At 38.5% G+C, this 21,188-nt stretch overlaps 1 protein-coding gene across 5 annotated transcripts in view; it reads left to right on the top strand.

The window, feature by feature from the left end:
- Nucleotides 1–21,188, top strand: part of MRE11 (MRE11 homolog, double strand break repair nuclease) — a 76,909-nt gene that overhangs the window by 51,193 nt on the left and 4,528 nt on the right. For all 5 annotated transcript variants that reach the window (XM_010360562.2, XM_030918136.1, XM_030918138.1 and 2 more), the window contains exons 17-19: nucleotides 8,221–8,279; nucleotides 9,879–9,946; nucleotides 15,441–15,516. In XM_010360562.2, the coding sequence (XP_010358864.1) occupies nucleotides 8,221–8,279; nucleotides 9,879–9,946; nucleotides 15,441–15,516 (203 nt within the window). The remainder of the gene's footprint in view (nucleotides 1–8,220; nucleotides 8,280–9,878; nucleotides 9,947–15,440; nucleotides 15,517–21,188) is intronic.

Here is a 21,188-nt window from a genome sequence, read left to right as displayed (position 1 = left end):
AAGAGTTATGCAGGCAGACCCAACTGTCCAAATCTATTGATGTCTTAAACAGTATTTAATGAGTCTTGCAGGGGTGTCCAAGGGAGAGAATACAGTCGTGGGTTCTTAGTTTCTCTTTCTGGTTGGGCCAGTAAAGCCCTTTTCTCATCCCTCTTTTCCTCGTATCACTAGCGACAGAAACTAAAAACTATGGCTTTAGGCTGCTAAAAGCCTAAAACAAAAGAAAATGGAACAAAAACAACAACAAAATGCGGTGGGTTGGACAAGCTTGCACAGCAAGGAAGTTCTCCGTATGTACTAAATTGGACATAACTTGCCAAGAATACTGTACTCCTCTTTGGAATTATATTTCAAAGAGACTGTCAACTATATATGATCATTCAGAAGACATACCAAATAATATAAAAAATGGTTGGCCAGGCGCAGTGGCTCATGCCTGTAATCCTACCACTTTGGGAGGCCGAGGCGGGCGGATTGCCTGAGCTCAGGAGTTCGAAACCATCCTGGGCAACAAGGTAAAACCCTGTCCCCTACTAAAAATACAAAAAATTATCTGGGCATGGCAGCGTGTACCTGTAGTCCCAGCTACTTGGGAAGCTGAGGCAGGAGAATACTTGAACCAGGGAGGCGAAGGTTGCAGTGAACTGAGATCATGCCACTGCACTGGGTGACAGAGCATCTCCAAAAAAAAAAAAAAAAAAGGTTGAAGGAACTTAGGATATCTAACCTGGGAAAGATTCAGATCTTTATGTAGATAATGTTCTATCATATAAAATGTGGAATGAATAGATTTGATTTTAGTCCCAAAGGCAATGCTTTTTAATCGATTTTGGCTTATGGATTCTCTAAAAATCTGATGAAAGCTATGTCTTCTCTCCTTAAATAAGTACTCACATGCAGTTGCACCCAATTTCAAAGGGTTCAGCCACTCCCTTGAAGTGCATTCGTGTTCTCCAGCTTAAGAACTTCTGGCCCAATGGGGATGGATGGGTATAGCTAGACACATACTGATTTAAGTTTCTCATAGAATGGACCTAGAAGATTTAAGAACAACTGTGTTCCCCTGTTTTATGTGTGCGGGAACTAAGCCAAGCAGTTTTGCCCTGAGTTGATAAAACCACTAATAGTAGCAATAATAGCTAATATTTATGAAACTGCATGCCTCTTAACAGGTCTATGGAGCAGGTACTTACTATATTATTTATGTTTTACAGAAAAGGAAACTAAGGCTTTACAAAGATAGGTAGCTTACCCTAGATCTCATAACTTGTCAGTACCAGATCTGAGAATGATCTCACATTCTCTGGACTCCACAACCAGTAGCTGACCACTGTACTAATTTCCAGAACAAGAATAAGATTAGAGACCTAGCTGCTGGTTCTCCATAGAGGAATTTTTGCATTATACATAATAACCTATGTAATTAATACAAACATGGACTAATTTGCCTTGGAAGTAAGTATCACTCCATTAAAGAAATTTTCAACATTTATCAAATGACAGCTGACATTGAAGAAAAGATATAAAATCAGGTTGATTAAATGACTCAAACCTTACAAAAAAATTCCATTGCTATATTTTTACCCAGTATTATTTAGTACTTCAGAAGAGCCAGCTAAGATCCTTAGCTTTTTGCTTCACAAGCATGTTGTCTTTATTGCCATTTAGGAAATGGTGTCTAGAAAGATGCTGTTCCATTCTTGGTAGGTTTAATATAAAAGCAGAGAGGAAAAAAGAAAGAAAGAAAAGGCAGCCTGGAAAATTGTAAAGGATTCATGCTGAGTTCAACTTTGCATTCAACAAATGATAGCTTTGTGACTTGAGACAAGTCAGTCACTCTCCTAGTTTGTTTAGATATGATTGGGAATAATAATCTCTATTGTATTGGGTTATTCTGAAGATTAAATGATCAAAAAGCCTGGCATGTAGTAGGCATTTATCAAGTGTTATTAATATTAAAAATGAGAAAACAGGAACATAGAAAAAGAGTGAATAAAATAATGAACACTTCCATGTTAAACCACCAAAATTGGTTAGCATGCAATCGACAGTCATAGATGTGGATTATCCACCTTTACCTTAGCCCAAATCGCCTTTTTTTGTCCTGTCTTGTTTTTGTGTTTTCTGCCCTGTGGAATCCAGGGTCCTGGCTTGTTTTATGTGACGCTTTCCTTGACTCCAGTGGGTAGAATTCATCACTTAAAGTGAGTCTTTGGCCGGGCGCTGTGGCTCAAGCCTGTAATCCCAGCACTTTGGGAGGCCGAGACGGGCGGATCACGAGGTCAGGAGATCGAGACCATCCTGGCTAACATGGTGAAACCCCGTTTCTACTAAAAAATACAAAAAAAAAAACTAGCCGGGCGAGGTGGTGGGCGCCTGTAATCCCAGCTACTCGGGAGGCTGAGGCAGGAGAATGGCGTAAACCCGGGAGGCAGAGCTTGCAGTGAGCTGAGATCCGGCCATTGCACTCCAGCCTGGGCGACAGAGCAAGACTTCGTCTCAAAATAAATAAATAAATAAATAAAGTGAGTCTTTGAGTTTCCATTGTAATTAAGAAATCAGTTATTAGTTAAGCTTGTTGGTTTTTGTTTTTTAAAAAAAAAAATCTGTTTTTCCCTCAGCTTGCTGTTTTGGTGTTCTGCAGTATCACTGTGATCAATCTAAAGACAGTATTCTTGTTTATCCTGCTTAGGATTTACTGGGCTTCATGAATCTCTGAACTGGTATTTCTAGAAAATCCTTAGCTATTATTCCTTCAGGTATTACCTCTATGCTATTCTTATTCTCCTTCCTTCTGAGTCTTCAGTTAAATATAAGACCTTTTTATTCTGTCCTCACATGACTCTTGTATTTTCTGTTTTCTCTTTCTGTACTACGTTCTGAGTAATTATTTTTGATCACTTTGTGTGTGTGTGTGTGTGTGTGTTTTTTTTTTTTGGAGACAGAGTCTCTCTCTGTCGCCTAGGCTGGAGTGCAGTGGCATCATCTTGGCTCACTGCAACCTCTGCCTCCTGGGTTCAAACAATTTTCCTGCCTTAGCCTGCTGAGTTGCTGGAATTACAGATGTGCACCCAGCCTATTTGGTTCTTTTAAAATATGCTCTGTCACCGCCGGGTACATGGCTCACGCCTGTAAACCCAGCACTTTGGGAACCCGAGGCGGGCGGATCACAAGGTCAGAAGATCAAGACCATCCTGTCTAACACAGTGAAACCTCGTCTCTACTAAAAATACCAAAAAAAAATTAGCTGGGTGTGGTGGTGAGTGCCTGTAGTCCCACCTACTCGGGAGGCTGAGGCAGGAGAATGGCGTGAACCTGGGCGGCAGATCTTGCAGTGAGCTGAGATCGCGCCACTGCACTCCAGCCTGGACTACAGTGAGACTCTGTCTCAAAAAAAAAAGAAAAAAAAAATCTAAAAGTTCTATACATCATTGTCAGCTGGCCTCATGTCATGTTAGCTTTAATTAAAATATGCTTTGTCACTTTTAATACTTTTTAGAAGTTTTCTGAAGATATTTTTAGGCCTATTTTTAATTTTTCATGTGTACAGAGTAAGGATTGTTTTTGTTATTTTGTATCTAATAACCTAGTGTCTGAATGTCTTTGGCCTCTTTCTGTTGTCTGTTTCTGTTGATTCTCGTTTATGGTGACTTACTTCCTTTCATGCTTTGTTATTTACTGTCCCTAGAAAATTATCAGCAGGAATAATTTGAGACCTTGGATGAAGCCATCTTCATCCAGAGAAGATTCATGTTTGTTTCTCTAGGTTTGTAGGGCACCACAGGTCTTAGACCACTTTAAGCTAATTTGAGGGTTTCTTGGACCAATCAGGTGATACATGCTTGTAACTAAAATGCAGGTTCAGTCACCTGCTGCTTGCAAAGTCCAATTAACAAAAGCAAGGTGTAGTATAAAGAGACTTTTTATTCCAAAGGTAACTTAGGGGTTGGAATACAGGCTTCCTACCTTAAGGGTACTGCTTCCCCCTTTGCAGCAGAAAGTGGAGGCTTTTAAAGGGGGCCTATCAGGAATGGCATGCAGGGGAGGAAGCGAGCAAGTAGGGGGTCTGCGTGCTAGTTTTATCTACCAGGCAGTTGAATTGGCATCTTCATGGGAAGAAATAGGCTATAAAGGTGGCTGAAAACTCTTTAGGTTGGAGAGAGTTTCATAGCAGGACTTTGGGTTGTAAATTGACTGGTATCTCTACAGGCAGCCCCCTGGTGGGTGACAGTTTGACTCTGGGGCTTCCAAGCACATAGTTAGATGAACTCCCCCTTTAGGGAGTGTCTGATGAAGAGGGAGTAATAGACTATAATTGCATTTCTAAAGAACTCAGTAGAAAGTGGGGGAAAGGAGAAAAGAGAAGAGAGAGAAAAAAATAATTAAACTATCTCTTAGAAAAATGGGGTATTCAGTTACATGCTTATGAAATCCTGTTTACCTCTGCTTCTCTCTTTAACCATTGGGACTCCACCTTAGGAAGGGAAATGCATCAGGGTTTTCACTCTGGGCAGTCTGTGGGCTATGGTAGCCCCCTCTCTTTTTCTTCAGGATTCTCAAAACCTGTGTTAACATTTTCCCAATAGAAAAGGGATCTCAGGGAAAGGACTCTACTTACCTCTCTGAGTTCTAGCTTTTCTTCAGTTTTGGCCTGGTAATTCCTTGCTATGTGATCAGCTCTTCAATGCCATTGAGAATTTTTTTTTTTTTTTTTTAATGTTTGAGGTACTAATTTGGATTGTTGTCAGCAGAAGTGAGTTTGAAGACAATGAGAGATCATGTTGTCTGAATAACCTAGCCTGCAATGACTGTTACCCATTGACAACATAGAATAAAGCTTCTATTTGTGTAGAGAGGCTGGAGACCAGTTATGGTGCCCTGAAAGTTTTACAGATTGCCTTGACTAATTTTTTTAAGGAAACAGTATTCATCCATGAAAAGAGGCTATGTAAATAAACTAAATACGAAACGTCAGATTTCCTGAATTATGTTGTAGGCAAAAATCTTATTATGGTACCTTTTGCAGCAGAGCATGATGGTTAAGAATGCAGGCTCTGAAGTAAGGCCCCTTGGGTCAGCCATAGCCAGCTCCTTACTGCTGGCTCAGCACCCTTGTACTGTAAGTGCTGTGACAAAGGGGTCTACATCGTTCCTGCTCATCACTGTATCCACTGTGCTTGGCACATAACATAGTAGATGCTTGTTAAATACTTGACAATGACTGAGTAAAAACTACTTAGAGATTGTGTAGCATAAGGGTTAAGACCATGGTTCTAAAGTCAGGAAGATCTTGATTTGGATCCTGACTTCTCAGTTTTACTAGTTGTATGTCCTCCAGCAAATATGTTAAGTTTTTCATCTTTAGGAGTGAGTGTTCTCATCTGTAGGATGGGACAATGATTGTGTCTACCTCATTGCGTTATTTTGAGGATTAATGAGAACATGTATGTGAAGTACCAGGCAGTGTCTATGCATATTAAGCCCTCAGTAAGTGCAAACTGGTGTTATTCTACAAGCATCAGATCCCTTAGCTATAAAATTGACAATGTTATACTGACTTCAGAGTAATTATATTAAATGAGCTTAAGTGTTTACAATACTGATCACAGCACCTGGCAAAAATGTGATAGATGATAGCTGCTATTAGTATTAGTGGTAGTGTTTTGCAATAAGGTTATAAAGATGAATATTATGTGAATCATTGGTCTAAATTTGTCTTTTATCTAATTGATTTGATGTAATGGTTTTGCTAACTTAACTGATTACCTCCAGTACTATGCCTTTTTTTGAAAAATGAACTGATTTTTTAAGTATAAATTTGTAAAACATTTTTTATCAGGTTGGATTTGGTGTTTTTTTTTTTTTTTAAGCCTCTGACAGAATACCTGTGGAGTAGTAACTATACTTGTCATCACTTTGGAACAGAAGCAACAAATTCAGACTGTAACTTCTAGATCCCTGTTTTAAATGGAGGAGTGAAGAGATAAATAAAGGTCAAATTCTCTTATAACAAGGTCCATGGAGTATGGAAATTTATGTGCTGCAATTTTATTGGAAAAGATAGAAATTACACTTACAGCCACAGGAGTTGTAAATAAGGGGTGACAGCCCAGATTTTTCCATTGAAGTTAGTCATCAGAGGATAGTGACTAAGTGAATAAAAGTACCTCTGAAGCCACTGCCTTTACATTTCATTTATACCACTGTGGGTACCACTGCTGCTACTATGTTTGCTACCACAAATAGCTATGTGTATTTGAATGCTTTCTATCTGCTAGACACTTCTTACCCTCTCAGCAGTTTTCTGCATGAAGTATTAACATTGTTTTACAGGTGAGGAAATTGAGTCTTAAAGAAGCCAAGGAGATTGGCCATAGTCGAGCTAGTAAGTCAAAATGAGTTTAACTCCAAAACCAGAGCTTTTAACCACCACACTGTATTGTCTTCCTAACAGAACATAGTGCTTAGTTTTCTGATAAAATTATTTCACAAACATTCACTCATCTTTTGCCTTCCACTGGGATAAAAAGAAACGTATCTTGTTTTCTAGGATCTCAGAGTTAGAGGAGTCACTGAATAAATATTGAACAGAAATATTCTTTGAAATCATCATGATCTCTGGCCTTTTTATTCAGTCGCTCTGTCTAGCCTTTTGAGTAGAGTAGGATGTGAAACCAGTAACTGAGTAAAGCAGATAAGAATACTGTTTCTGCCTCTCATTTCTCCTCTTAGATATTACAAGTTTGGAGATAGAACCTAGAATAGGAAACATGTACAAACACAATAAATTTAGGTTAGATAGAAAGATTCGTTAGTTTTCTGACTAGGAGAATTTTGGACTTTGCAGGATTTTTTGAGTATTTCTTTGTTTTTCTGTGCCCTATAGTTTGTGAGTTATCTTGGGGAAGATATTTTTAATATCAGCAAACTGGTAAGGCATAGGAGAAAATAAACCTAAATTAGATGTTTGAAATTTATTATAGGTTTTTGTTTTGTTTTGTTTTGTTTTGTTGAGACAGAGTTTCGCTCTGTTGCCCAGGCTGGAGCACAGTGGCACAATCTCGGCTCACTGCAACCTCTGCCTCCTGGGTTCAAGCGATTCTCCTGGCTCAGCCTCCCCAGCAGCTGGGATTACAGGCACCTGCCACCACGCCTGGCTAATTTTTATATATATTTTTAGGAGAGTTGGGGTTTCACCATGTTGGCCAAGCTGGTCTTGAACTCCTGACCTCAAGTGATCCACCCACCTCGGCCTCCCAAAGCGCTGGGATTACAGGCATGAGCCACTGCGCCTGGCCTTATTGTAGGTTTTGATGTCAAGGAAAAAGAAAGGGAAAGATAAAGAGCTAGCTAAACTTCAAGTATCTAACCAAGTTTAAAAGGAAAAAGGGTATGGATACAAAGGAATTTTTATCATAGAATAAAGTATATGCTGTTTTCTAGAATTCTCCTCTGGACTATTTCTTAGATATTGAATATGGCTACTAAGGTAGAGGAAAATGAGAAACTACTGGAACCCGATGGCTCCTAATGTAGCAACAGGGATAAAGGTATCATCAACAACAAAGAAGGGATTAGGAGGCTTTCCTTCAATACATCTATAGTTCATTTGGTTAGGTGATTAGATTTTATCCTTCAGGTATTTTTCTATGAAATATTTTTAGTGTGTGCGTATTTATAAACACTACAGTATTCAAATAAGCTGGGAAATAACGAGACTGACAGTTGAGCATTGAGTTATGTGTACTTATAATTCTGTCTCCCTTTAGATTTTAAAAAATATCAAATAGTTTTATAATTAGGCAGCATGCAGTTTTGCAGATAGGACTCAGAAAGTCTTTTTTTTTTTTTTTTTTTTTTTTTTTGAGGCGGAGTCTCGCTCTGTCGCCCGGACTGTAGTGCAGTGGCTGGATCTCAGCTCACTGCAAGCTCCGCCTCCTGGGTTTATGCCATTCTACTGCCTCAGCCTCCCGAGTAGCTGGGACTACAGGCACCCGCCACCTCGCCCGGCTAGTTTTTGTATTTTTAGTAGAGACGGGGTTTCACTGTGTTAGCCAGGATGGTCTCGATCTCCTGACCTCGTGATCCGCCCGTCTCGGCCTCCCAAAGTGCTGGGATTACAGGCTTGAGCCACAGAAAGTCTTTAGCTAAAGAAATATACAAGTTTTTCTAAATTATTTTAAGAATAACAGAATGCACATTTCATCTTTTTCATTCTAGCCTTTAAATCTGCAAGACAGCAGCCTTCCCGAAATGTCACTACTAAGAATTATTCAGAGGTAAGAAAAAAAGTTTTATAGTTGTGTATTAATAATTTATGTTTTCTGCATTATGAATTGTCAACTCTCTGATTTACAAAGTAAATAAAAGAAGAAAAATTGGCCGGGCGCGGTGGCTCAAGCCTGTAATCCCAGCACTTTGGGAGGCCGAGACGGGCGGATCACGAGGTCAGGAGATCGAGACCATCCTGGCTAACACGGTGAAACCCCGTCTCTACTAAAAAATACAAAAAACTAGCCGGGCGAGGTGGCGGGCGCCTGTAGTCCCAGCTACTCGGGAGGCTGAGGCAGGAGAATGGCGTAAACCTGGGAGGCAGAGCTTGCAGTGAGCTGAGATCCGGCCACTGTACTCCAGCCTGGGCGACAGAGCGAGACTCCGTCTCAAAAAAAAAAAAAAAAAAAAAAAAGAAGAAGAAGAAAAATTATGGAACATTAAAGCTGGAAGGAGCTTTACCAGTTATCTCCAGGGCTTCTAGGATTTGATTTTTTTTTTCTTGGTTGCTCTCTTTGTTTAAATAATGGTTATTATAGAAATCCGTAAATGTTATGTATAGTCATGTTTTCAAGGATAACAGTGTTGAACCAAAAGAGCTCATGCATGGAATACTAATATTGAAGGTGAGTTCAATGGATATAGAGGTTTTATCTATACCGAGTTTCCTTTTGTTACTTACCTTCCCAAAATACTAGCTGTGCTTTAACAGCTGATGGTAGACTTAAGATGAACGAAAAGGCTGGAGTCCAGTGATCCATGTGGTTTGCCATAGGTTTAGCCTGGGCCTTCTGCTCTTCCTTTGGATTCCAAAAAGAGTCCAGTATGGGCTTGACTCTCCTATTACTTCACTTTCAAAACTGTATCTTAACTCCTAAGCCAATACTCTTCCCTCTACATCAGGGTTTCTCCATAGTGGCACCGTTGACATTGAGGACCAGATAATTCTTCTTTGTGAGGGATTGTCCTGTGCATTGTAGGATATTTAACTGCATCCTTAGTCTCAGGGGCTGTTCGTTCAGTATTTGGTCTTTGGCTTCATCCTCATCTGCACTTAAGTTAGATGAACATATGGCAAATGTGTGTATCAAATGTCAAGATAACAGAAAATGTAGAGAAATAGTATTTTGGATGATAGAATCAACAGTCAGAAATATCTTTTTTGGGTCTTAACACTAACAAATGGTATTTAAGAGGGACAGATTTAACAGAAAGATATCTAGTATTTCCCAAATGGTCTGATACCTCATTTAAAGCTGGAGATGGAACACTGATGGTCTCACCTCTCATAAGAAACCAAGAGGAAAGTCACAGGGTCTGCATACAAGCCTGTGCAAGTCATTCACCAGTGTAACTGGGTTCCCTTAGGTGCTCAGGTTCCTGGGATGGCCAGGAGAGAGGTGAGCAAAAAGTAACATTTGTGGATGAAGAGGGACATTGGAGGGAGGTCAGACTGAGTGTTAGTTTTAATGGTTATGGCTTTCTGTCTCCTTTTTTGTGGCTCATATATAACTAAGATTTAATTGTTTAATTCATTTCTTCATTTTCATGTTTATTCAGAGAGTCAGTTCTCACAAAAACCGTTTGTTGCTTTGTTTTCTTGCCAGGTGATTGAGGTAGATGAATCAGATGAGGAAGAAGACATTTTTCCTACCACTTCAAAGACAGATCAAAGGTAGGTGCAGTGATTTTCTGCAAAAAGAAACATCTGAAAAAAATTTTAAATTATCCAAAATTCCATAATTACACATTTTTCTATGCCATATAACAGGCTTACTTTCAACTAGTAAAGTATATAGAGGAATGAAAACAGACCAAGGGCTAGTTTATAGAGTTGGTGCAGCATTAGTGAAAGGATTTTCAGTGAAAATTGAAATAGCCTGTAATTTTTTTTCCTTTTGACTTTATTAGTGCTTTTCTTTCTTTTTATTTATTTGTTTATTTTTTGAGACAGTGCCTCACTCTGTCACCTAGACTGGAGTGCAGTAGTGCGATCTTGGCTCATCGCAACCTCCACCTCCTGGGCTCAAGCAATTCTCCCACCTCAGCCTCCTGAATAGTTGGGATTGCAGATGTGCACCACCACACCCGGCTACTTTTTTGTATTTTTGGTAGACACAGGGTTTTGCATTGTTGCCCAGGCTGGTCTGGAACTCTGGAGCTCAGGCGATCCATCTACCTCGACCTCCCAAAGTGCTTGGATTACAGACATGAGCCACCGCGCTTGGCCTCAGTGCTTTTCTTAATGGAAGACTATGTTCTTTCCAAATAACAGAAAATAATTTTGTATTTTGCTAACATTTGATTTCAGCTTTTTGTCATTGTCTTATTTTTATATTCTTAACTACACATGGTGCTGTACTAGACACCAAAAAGGGGATCACATAGAGTCACTCCGTCTTCAGAGGACTTGCATGCTCTTCCTGTGTGTTTTGGGATTTTTGGCCTATTGTGTTAAGCTTGACTTGATTCACTATTACCATTTGCTTTTATACATTAACATTTTGGTTGAATACTGCAAAGCTCGATTAATGAGAATTTCTACTTAATAAAGTAATCAACTGCCTTATTTTGTACTTATTTTCTGTTTGAGCATTATATTAGGTCTGATGAGGGAGGGGCATAGCAAATGCTTTAATATGGCCTCTGTCTTCAGGTAACTTCAGTTGTAGTGGAAAAGAGAAATGAACATATTTGAATTCATCAAAGAATGAATTAGTACATAATTAGGTGTAGAATTTTATATTACAGACCCATAAGTGTGAGTGCTTGTGGGCTGGTGAAAAAAGGAACAAGGAATGTGGGCTAGAAGCAGCAGCTTCATGGAGGGAGTAAAACTGACCTGAGGTTTCAAAGGTAAGATTTGGTTTAGTAGGGTGGAGAATGGTGGTCCCAGCTGAGAGTAAGGGCATGAGCAGGAACTCCAGAAAGAAGGGTGATTGAGGAAAAGCCTTATATTAGTGTTTCTCAAGCTTTTTTTTCATGATCTCAGCCATTTCTTGATTATCCAAGGAGAAGAATTAAGTAACTTAGATGTAATTCAATTTCTTCCTAACATTAGAAATTAAATACTTAAAGAATGAAATTTTGGGGGGTAGGGTTGAGTTTGAGAGAGCCAAAAACTATTGTAATACCTACGATTTTTCATCCCACTCTATCCGCTGGAGCCAATTTTTGTTTTTTTGTGATATTGACCCCACTGAGAATATAAGCTGTATGTGACTTAAAGGTTAATGTTAGAACAAGTGTAAGTATAGTTCCATGTTCACTTATTAGATCCTTTAAACATCATGCTAGGTTCTGGGGATAGAAAGATAAAAGAAATGTTTCTTCCTTCAGAGAATTTACACTTTAGTGGTATGCTAATTACAGGGCACTGCTAATCCACCAAGATAAATGTTTTATTCAGGTGTAATGAAATCTAAGGGATGTGCCAATATCTTCCTGGGAAAGGTCACTGAAGGTTTTACAAAGAAGATAGGTGACATCTGAGCTGGTGATCAGCCGATCAGTTAGCATGCATTAAAGGAAATGATCTGGTGTAGAGAGAAGAAACAGTGGCACAGGACACAGGCATCTACTTTGAAGGATGGTCAGGGAAAGCCTCTGAGGAGGCTACATTTAAGCCGAAATTTAATAAGGGAAACGTGGCCTTGTGTAAAGCAGAGGGACAAGTGCATGCAGCCTGTATTAGTCCATTTTCTTGCTGCTGATAAAGACATACCTGAGACTGGGCAATTACAAATCAAAGAGGTTTAATGGACTCACATTTCTACATAGCTGGGGAGGCCTCACAATCATGGCAGAAGGTAAAAGACATGTCTCACATGGCAGCAGACAAAAGTAGAGAAAAAGAGCCAAGTGAAAAAGATTTCCCCTTATAAAACCATCAGATCTTGTGAGACTTATTCACAACCATGAGAATAGTATGGGGGAGCTGCCCCTGTGATTCAATTATCTCCCACCAGGTCCCTCACAGAATACTTAGGAATTATGGGAGCTACACTTCAAGATGAGATTTGGGTAGGGACACAGCCAAACCATATCACAGTCTATTGAAGAAGCAGGTTTAATAATGTTATTTAGGAGCCAATGACTAAAGTGTAGTGGAAAAGGAGGTGATTTGAGATGAGAATAGACAAGAGAGGCAGGGTAAATCATGCTGCAGGAGCAGGTGAGCACTACAAAGGTTTTGAATGTCCTTATAAATGCAGTGGGAATCCACAGAAGGATTTTAAGAGAGGAGTGGCACCTTCTGATTTACATTTACAAAGGATCACTGTGGTTGCAGAACAAGTGTAAATAAGCCGAAAGGGGGGTGCTGCAGGGAGTCTGAGCTAAGAGAGATGGAGGCTTGCACAGGCTGGTGGTAGGTGAAATGGAGAAAACAGATGGTTTCAGGATATATTTTGAAGATAGACATGACAAAACTTGAGTATGGATTAAATATTTGGAATGAGGGAAAATAAGGAATCAAGATGGATTTTCTGGTTTCTTGCTTGAGCATTTACATTGTGCCATATATTGAGAAGGGCATAAAAGAAGAAAGGACAGATGTATTGTAGGGAATGATAGGCATATAATTAAAAGTTCCACTTTAGATGTGAAAAGTTTGAGATTCCTAGAAACTTACATGAAGGGTGGTTTTAGGCAACTGAATGTATGAATTCAGAACTCAGATGAGGGGTTTGAAATGATAGTTAGATTTACCTCTGGACAGCATGCAGATGGTACTTAAAACCATGGGGATGGATAGGATCACCTCAAAAAAGAAGGCAGAGCAGAAGAGGGTTTGTTTTCCTAGCCTACAGTTTTAACCTTACCCAACGTTTGGGTAGAGTAGAAAAAAACAATAAAGACATGAGAAAAGTCCAGGAGAGTATAGAGTTGCAGAAGGCCATACCGGCCTTTATAGGAGTAAAAAATACCAAGATGGGCACAGATGCAAGTCAGTTTCTATGTTTATGGTAAGTAGTGGAGGGACTTATTTTAGCTTATGAAGGTTTACTTGAATTTCTCAGGGCTCCTTTGGTTCCAGCTGATAGAAATCTAACTCAGATTCTCTTACAGAAAAGGAGATTTATCGGAAGATTATCAGGATACCTCAGGTTTTGGAAGGAAGTCCTTGTTTGGTTGTTGTTCTTTGTAAATTGAAGCACACACAAATCAGATCTAGCTTTCTAAGTTTTTTTTTTTTTTTTTTCAGAAATGGGTCAAAATACTATTTTGATATTTTTGATATATGCTTAAGAATATTAAAGAAAAATAGTTTGCTTTTGTTATCACAGTAGATTGTTTACTCTTCAGCTGTATAAATGTCTACTGATTTCTTTAGACATGAAATAGTAATGTAACTCACAGTTGTTTGGCACTTCCTCTGTGCCAGACACTGCTCTCAGCATTTTACATGTTAGCTTGTGTGGTGCCCACAACTTCCCCAGGAGATAGATTATAGTTACAACTTTATCATCCCCGTTTTACAGATGAAGTGTGAAGCACAGTGGCTAAGTAACTTACCTAAAGTCACCCAACTAGTCATACAAGCGAGGCATTCTGATCCCAAACTCATCTCTGTTGTTGCTTCTTGGTATGGTAACTAACTTCTCTGACCATTGTGCAAGCAATAAGAATCATTTAAGTTTTGAGAGCCTGTTTAAAATTTTAGAGGCAATTTCCAAAATTGACATTTTGGAAACACATCAGAAATCAGCTTTGGCAGATTGGTGTTTCTAATTACAGCATCTAAATGATAATTTAGACTGTTTTTGCAGAATTTTTTAGTAATTGCAGGTTATGCATGGTGTTTTATTTATAATTTAAACTATTTAAGCTCTGCCATCTACTAGAGTGGACCTTGATAAATGTGCTGATCTGTTACCTCTGAACCTTAGTTACTCTTCAAGTTTGCCTGATAAATCCTTCTGTCCTTTCCTTTTATGCAAAGGACCTGTGAATTTTTTTATTTACTTCTGACGTAAGATCTAATGATTCTCATTCTGTTTTCCAGATAAGACCTTTGGACATATTTCTTTTGCTATAATGACATCCCCAAGCATGTTAATAAAATTGTAGACTAAGAATTTATAAACACTGCTTTTATTGAAGACAGGAATCAGCAGACTTTTTCTTAACGGGCCAGATAGGAAGTATTTTAGGCTTGGCAGGTCAAGAGGCAAAACCAGGGATATTATATAGGTAGACACTTGTATAACCATTTAAAATGTAACCATTTCAAAATGTGAAAACCATTCTTAGCTTATAGGCCATAAAAAAAAAAATGGTGCTGGGCTAAATTTGCTTACTAGCCCCGATCTAAAATGACTTAAATTTCTTATTAGTTAAAAGGCATAGGAATTTACTACAAGTTAAACTTTATAAGAGTAGGAATCAGCTGGGCGTGGTGGCTCACGCCTGTAATCCTAGCACTTTGGGAGGCTGAGGTGGGCGGATCATGAGGTCAAGAGATAGAGACCATCCTTGCCAACATGGTGAAACCCCGTCTCTACTAAAAATACAAAAATTAGCTGGGCCTGGTGGCATACTCAGGAGGCCGTTGGAGAAGAATCACTTGAACTGGGAGGTGGAGGTTGCAGTGAGCCGAGATCATGCCACTGCACTCCAGCCTGGAGACAGAGCAAGACTCTGTCTCAAAAAAAAAAAAAAAAAAAAAAAAAAGAGTAAAAAGAGTAGGAATTATGATTTTCTTATTAACTGAGATGTGAGTAGAAAATATTTCAATGTTCCCGTGGTTTTCAGAAATGGAAGATGGTAGTGGATACATTTTGGTATATGATAAGTACTATAATAATATAAGTAAGCATCGTTGTAGTACTTAATATGTGTCAGGCACTGTTCTAAGTGTTAAAGCATGTTAACACATTTAGTCTTTATAAAATTATTATCCCCATTTTACAGATGAGGAAATTGAAGCACAGAGAAGTTAAGTAACTTGCTCAAAGCCACATAGGTAGTAGAAGGCAAAACCAGAAATCAAATCTCAGCCCCAGAGTCCTTTTCCTTATATTTTTATTGCCTCTAATGTTGATTTTAAGGGAACTGTATGTTATTTATATTCATGGTAGCTGCTAGACTGAAAAACTTAGCCAGAAAGGCACACTTGATGAATCATGTAGTTCATTGTGTTCGTTTTTGTTTTTGTTTTGCCTCAGGTGGTCCAGCACATCATCCAGCAAAATCATGTCCCAGACCCAAGTATCAAAAGGGGTTGATTTTGAATCAAGTGAGGTAAATAAGTAATATTGTTAAATTTTAATTAATTTTTAACTTTATAAAGTTTAAATAGAGACTGCTAGCTAGTTGCTGAACTTTTTTTTTCTTTGATAAATATCTTTTAGGTTCAGGGAGTACATGTGCAGGTTTGTTACATGGGAATTGCATGATGCTGAGGTTTGGTACAGATCTTATCACCCAGGTAGTGAGCAGTAGACAGTTTTCCAACACACATCCTACTGTCAGCCTCCCCTCTCTAGTAGTTCCCAGTGTCTGTTGCTCCCATCTTCATGTCCATGTGAACTCAGAGTTTAGCTCCCACTTATAAGTGAGGACATGTGGTGTTTGGTTTTCTGTTCCCGTGTTAATTTGCTTAGGATAGTGGCCTCCAGCTGCAAAGAACATAATTTTGTTCTTTTTTATGGCTACATAGTGTTCTGTGTTATATATGTACCACCATTTTCTTTATCTAATCCATATTGGTGGAAACTTAAGTTGGTTCCATGTCTTTGCTATTGTGAGTAAGTGCTGCAGTAAACATATGAGTGCATGTGTCTTTTTGGTAGAATGATTTCTTTTCTTTTGGTGATATAGCCAGTAATGGGATTGCTGGGTCGAATGGTAGCTCTGTTTTAAGTTCTTTGAGAAATTTCCAGATGACTTATAATGGCTGAACTAATTTACTTTCCAACACTGTATAAGCATTCCCTTTTCTTGACAACCTCTCTAGCATCTGTTGTTTTTTGGCTTTTTAGTAATAGCCATTCTGACTGGTGTGAAATGGTATCATTGTGGTTTTGATTTACATTTCTCTGATGATTAGTGATGATAAGCACTTTTTCTTGTTTGTTGGCTGCTTTATATGTCTTCTTTGTAATGTGCCTGTTCATGTCCTTTGCCCATTTTCTGATGAAGTTATTTGATTTTTCCTTACTGATTTATTTACATTCCTTTTAGATTCTTGACATTAGACCTTTGTTGGATGCATATTTTGTGAATATTTTCTCCCATTCTGTAGGCTTTTTGTTTACTCTGTTGATGGTTTCTTTTCTTTTCTTTTCTTTTCTTTTCTTTTCTTTTCTTTTCTTTTCTTTTTTTGAGATGGAGTTTCGCTCTTGTTGCCTGGGCTGGGGTGCAACAGTGCGATCTCGGCTCACTGCAACCTCTGCCTCCCGGGTTCAAGCGATTCTTCTGCCTCAGCCTCCCGAGTAGCTGGGATTACAGGCGCCCGCCACCACACCCGGCTAATGTTTTGAATCTTTAGTACAGACAGGGTTTCACCATGTTGGCCAGGCTGGTCTCAAACTCCTGACCTTATGATCTGCCCCCCTCGGCCTTCCAAAGTGCTTGGATTACAGGTGTGAGCCACCGTGCCTGACCCGATAGTTTATTTTACTGTGCAGAAGCTCTTTAGTTTAATGAGGTTCTACTTGTCCGTTTGTGTTTTTGTTGCAATTGCTTTTGGGGATTTAACCAAAAATTATTTGCCAAGGCTGATGTCGAGAAGGGTATTTTCTTGGTTTTCTTCTAGGATTATTATAGTTTGAGGTCCTACTATTAAATCTTTAATTCATCTTGAGTTAATTTTTGTATATGGTGAAAGGTAGGATCCATTTTCTTCTGCACATTGCTAGCCAGTTATCCTAGCACCATTTATTGAACAAGGAGTCCTTTCCCCTTTGCTTCTTTTTGTCAGCATTGTCAAAATCAGATGGCTGTAGATGTGCAGCTTTATTTCTGAGTTCTCTGTTCCGTTCCATTGGTCTGTGTCTCTTCTTGTACCAGTACCATATTGTTTTAATTACTATAGCCCATAGTTTAAAGTTGGGTACTGTTAATACTTCTGGCTTTGTTCTTTTTGCTTAGGGTTGCTTTGTCTATTTGGGTTCTTCTTTGGTTCCATGTGAATTTTAGAATACTTTTTTTCTAATTCTGTGAAAAATGACGTTGGTAGTTTGATAGGGATAGCGTTGAATCTGTAGGTAGCCCTGGGCAGTACGGCCATTTTAATGATACTGATTCTTCCAGTTCCTAAGCATGGAATGTTTTTGCATTTGTTTCTGTTATCTGTGATTTCTTTCAGCAGTGTTTCATAGTTCTCCTTGTAGAGATCTTTCACCTCCTTGGTTAGCCATATAGCTATGTATTTAATTTTCTTTGTGGCTATTGTAAATGGGATTGTGTTCTTGATTTGACTCTCAGCTTGAACGTTATTGGTGTATAGAAATTCTACTGACTTTTGTACATTTTTTTTTTAAAATTATTCTGAAACTTTGCTGAAGTCATTTATCAGTTCTAGGAGCCTTTTGGCAGAGTCTTTAGGGTTTTCCGGGTATAGAATCATATCATCAGCAAAAAGAGATAGTTTGACTTCTTCTTTTCCTGTTTGGATGCCTTTTCTTCCTTCCTTCCTTCCCTCCCTCCCTTCCTTCCTTCCTTCCTTCCTTCCTGCCTTCCTGCCTTCCTGCCTTCCTGCCTTCCTGCCTGCCTTCCTGCCTGCCTTCCTGCCTGCCTTCCTGCCTTCCTTCCTTCCTGCCTTCCTTCCTGCCTTCCTTCCTGCCTTCCTTCCTTCCTGCCTTCCTTCCTTCCTGCCTTCCTGCCTTCCTTCCTGCCTTCCTGCCTTCCTTCCTGCCTTCCTGCCTTCCTTCCTGCCTTCCTGCCTTCCTTCCTGCCTGCCTTCCTTCCTTCCTGCCTGCCTTCCTTCCTGCCTGCCTGCCTGCCTGCCTGCCTGCCTGCCTTCCTTCCTGCCTTCTCTTGCCTGATTGCTCTGGCTAGGACTTCCCGTACTATGTTGAATAGGAGTGGTGAGAGTGGACATTCTTGTCTTTTTCCGGTTATCAGGGAGAATGGTTCTAGCTTTTCCTTGTTCAGCATGATGTTGGCTGTGGATTTTCATAGATGGCTCTTACTATTTTGAGGTATGTTCCTTCAGTGCCTAGTCTGTTGAGGGTTTTTATCGTGAAGGGATGTTGGATTTTATCAAAAGCTTTTTCTGTGTCTGTTGAGGTGATCATATCGTTTTTGTTTTTAATTCTGCTTTTGTGGTGAATCATATTTACGGATTTGCATATGTTGAATCATCCTTGTATCCGAAGGTTGTACTTGATCATGGTATATTAACTTTTTGATGTGCTGCTAGATTCGGTTTGCTAGTTTCTTGAGGATTTTTGCATCTGTGTTCATCAAGGATATTGGACTGAAGTTTTTTTTGTTTTGTTGTGTCTCTGCCAGATTTTGGTATCAGGCTGATGCTGGCTTCATAGAATGAGTTAGGGAGGAGTCCCCTTCGATTTTTTTGGAATAATTTCTGTAGGATTGGAACCAGTTCTTTGTATGTCTGATAGAATATGACTTGAATTCATGTAGTCCAGGGCATTTTTGGTTGGTCAGTTTTTTATTACTGATTAATTTCAGAATTTATTGTTGGTCTGTTCAGGTTTTCACTTTCTTCCTGGTTCAATCTTGGGAGGTTGTGTGTTTCGAGGGATTTGTCCATTTCCTCTAGATTTTCTAATGTGTGTGAATAGTTGTTTGTAGTAGTCTCTAAAGATCTTTTGTATTTCTGTGGGGTCAGTTGTAATGTCATCTTTGTCATTTCTGATTGTACTTATTTGGATTTTCTCTTTTTTTCCTTTGTTAATCTAGCTAGTAGCCTATCAATTTTGTTTATTGTTTTAAAGAACCAATTCTTGATTTCATTGATCTTTGGTATGGATTTTTGCATCTCAGTTTTATTCAGTTCTTCTCTAATTTTAGTTATTTCTTTTCTTCTGCAAATTTTGGGGCTGGTTTGTTCTTTTATTTCTAGTTCCTCTAGGTACAATGTTAAATTGTTAATTTGATTTAAATTAACACATTAACAAATTAAATTGTTAATTTGATTCTCTTAATGAAGGCTTTTAGTTCTGTAAGTTTTCCTTTTAACAGTTTTAGCTGCATCCCTAAGATTTTATAAGTTGTGATTCTATTTTCATTTTCATTAATGAAATTAATTTTATTAATTAATGAATGAATTTTTATTAATTTCAAAGAATTTTTTTATTTCTGCCTTAATTTCATTATTGACCCAGGAGTTATCCAGGAATAAATTGTTTAAGTTCCATGTATTTGTGTAGTTTTGAGAGATCTTAATTTTGATATCTCTTTTTATTGCACTGTAGTCCAAGAGTATACTTGGTATGATTTTTATTTTTTTGAATGTATTTAGACTTACTTTATGACTGAACATGTGATCTATCTTAGACTATGTTCTGTGTGTAGATGGGAAGAATTTGTATCCTTCCATTATTGAATGAAGTATTTTGTAGCTGTCAATTAGGTCTAATTGGTCAAGTGTCAAGTTTAAGTCCCAAATTTGTTAGTTTTCTGCCTGGATGATCTTTCTAACACTGTCAGTGGGGTGTTGAAGCCTCCCACTATTACTCTGTTGCTGTCTGAGTCTTTTTTTAGGTTAAGAAGAACTTGATTTATGAATTTGGGCATGTATATATTTGGCATAATTAGGTCTTCCTGTTGAATCAAACCCTTTATCATTATGTAATGCCTTTCTTTGTCCCTTTTTACTGTTGATTGGTTTAAAGTCTGTTATATCTGATAAAAGAATTGCGACTCCTGCTCTTTTTTGTTTTTTATTGCATGTTAGTTCTCCATTCCTTTACTTTGAGCCTGTGTGTGTCGTTACATGTGAAATGGGTCTCTTGATGACAGCAGTCAGGTCTTGTCCTTTCATCCAACTTTTCACTGTATTCCTTTTAAGTAAGACATTTAGTCAATTTATATTCAGAGTTAGTATTGATATATGAGATTTCAATCCTGCCATCATATTGTTAGCTGGTTTTGTAGACTTGATTATGTAGTTGCTTTATAGTGTCTCTAAGCTATGTGCTTAGTGTGTTTTTGTGGTAGTAGGTGGTGTGTTTTTGTTTCCATGTTTAGCACTCTCTTAAGGACCTCTTGTAAGGCTGATCTAGTTGTAATGGATTCCTCAGCATTTGCTTGCCTGAGAAGGATTTTATTTCTCCTTTACTTATGAAGCTTAGTTTGGTGGGATATGAAATTCTTGGTTAGAATTTCTTTTTTAAGGATGCTGAAAATAGGTCCTCAATCTCTTCTGGCTTGTAAGGTTTTTGCCGAGATGTCCGCTGGTAGCCTGATGGGGTTCCCTTTGTAAGTGACCTGACCCTTCTGTTTAGCTGCCTTTAAGATCTTTTCTTTCATGTTGACTTTGGTGCATCTCATGACTGTGTGCCTTGGGGATGGCCATCTTATATAACGTCTCATACGAATTCTTTATATTTCTTAATTTGCATGTCAACCTTTCTAGCAAGATTGGAGAAATTTTTCTGGACTATAGCCTCAAATATGTTTTCCATATTGCTTGTTCTCTCTTCTCTCTCAGGAATGCCAATGAGTCGTAGATTTTGCCTCTACATAATCTCATATTTCTGAGGTTTTTTTTTTTTCATTATTCTTCCTTCTTTTTCTTCATTTTTCTCTGACAAGTTGATTTGAAGAACTGGTTTTCAAGCTCTGAGATTCTTTCCTCAGCTTGGTCTGTTCTGCTGTTAATACTTTCAGTTGTATTATGACATTCTTGTAGTGAATTTATCAATTCCAGAAGTTCAGTATGGTTCTTTCTTAAAACGGCTATTTTGTCTTTCAGCTCTTGGATTGTTTTACTGGATTCT

Source organism: Rhinopithecus roxellana, chromosome 15 (genome assembly GCF_007565055.1).
Source record: "Rhinopithecus roxellana isolate Shanxi Qingling chromosome 15, ASM756505v1, whole genome shotgun sequence".
In the NCBI taxonomy this organism is placed as follows: domain Eukaryota; kingdom Metazoa; phylum Chordata; class Mammalia; order Primates; family Cercopithecidae; genus Rhinopithecus; species Rhinopithecus roxellana.
This window is presented reverse-complemented; position numbering and strand designations above follow the sequence as displayed.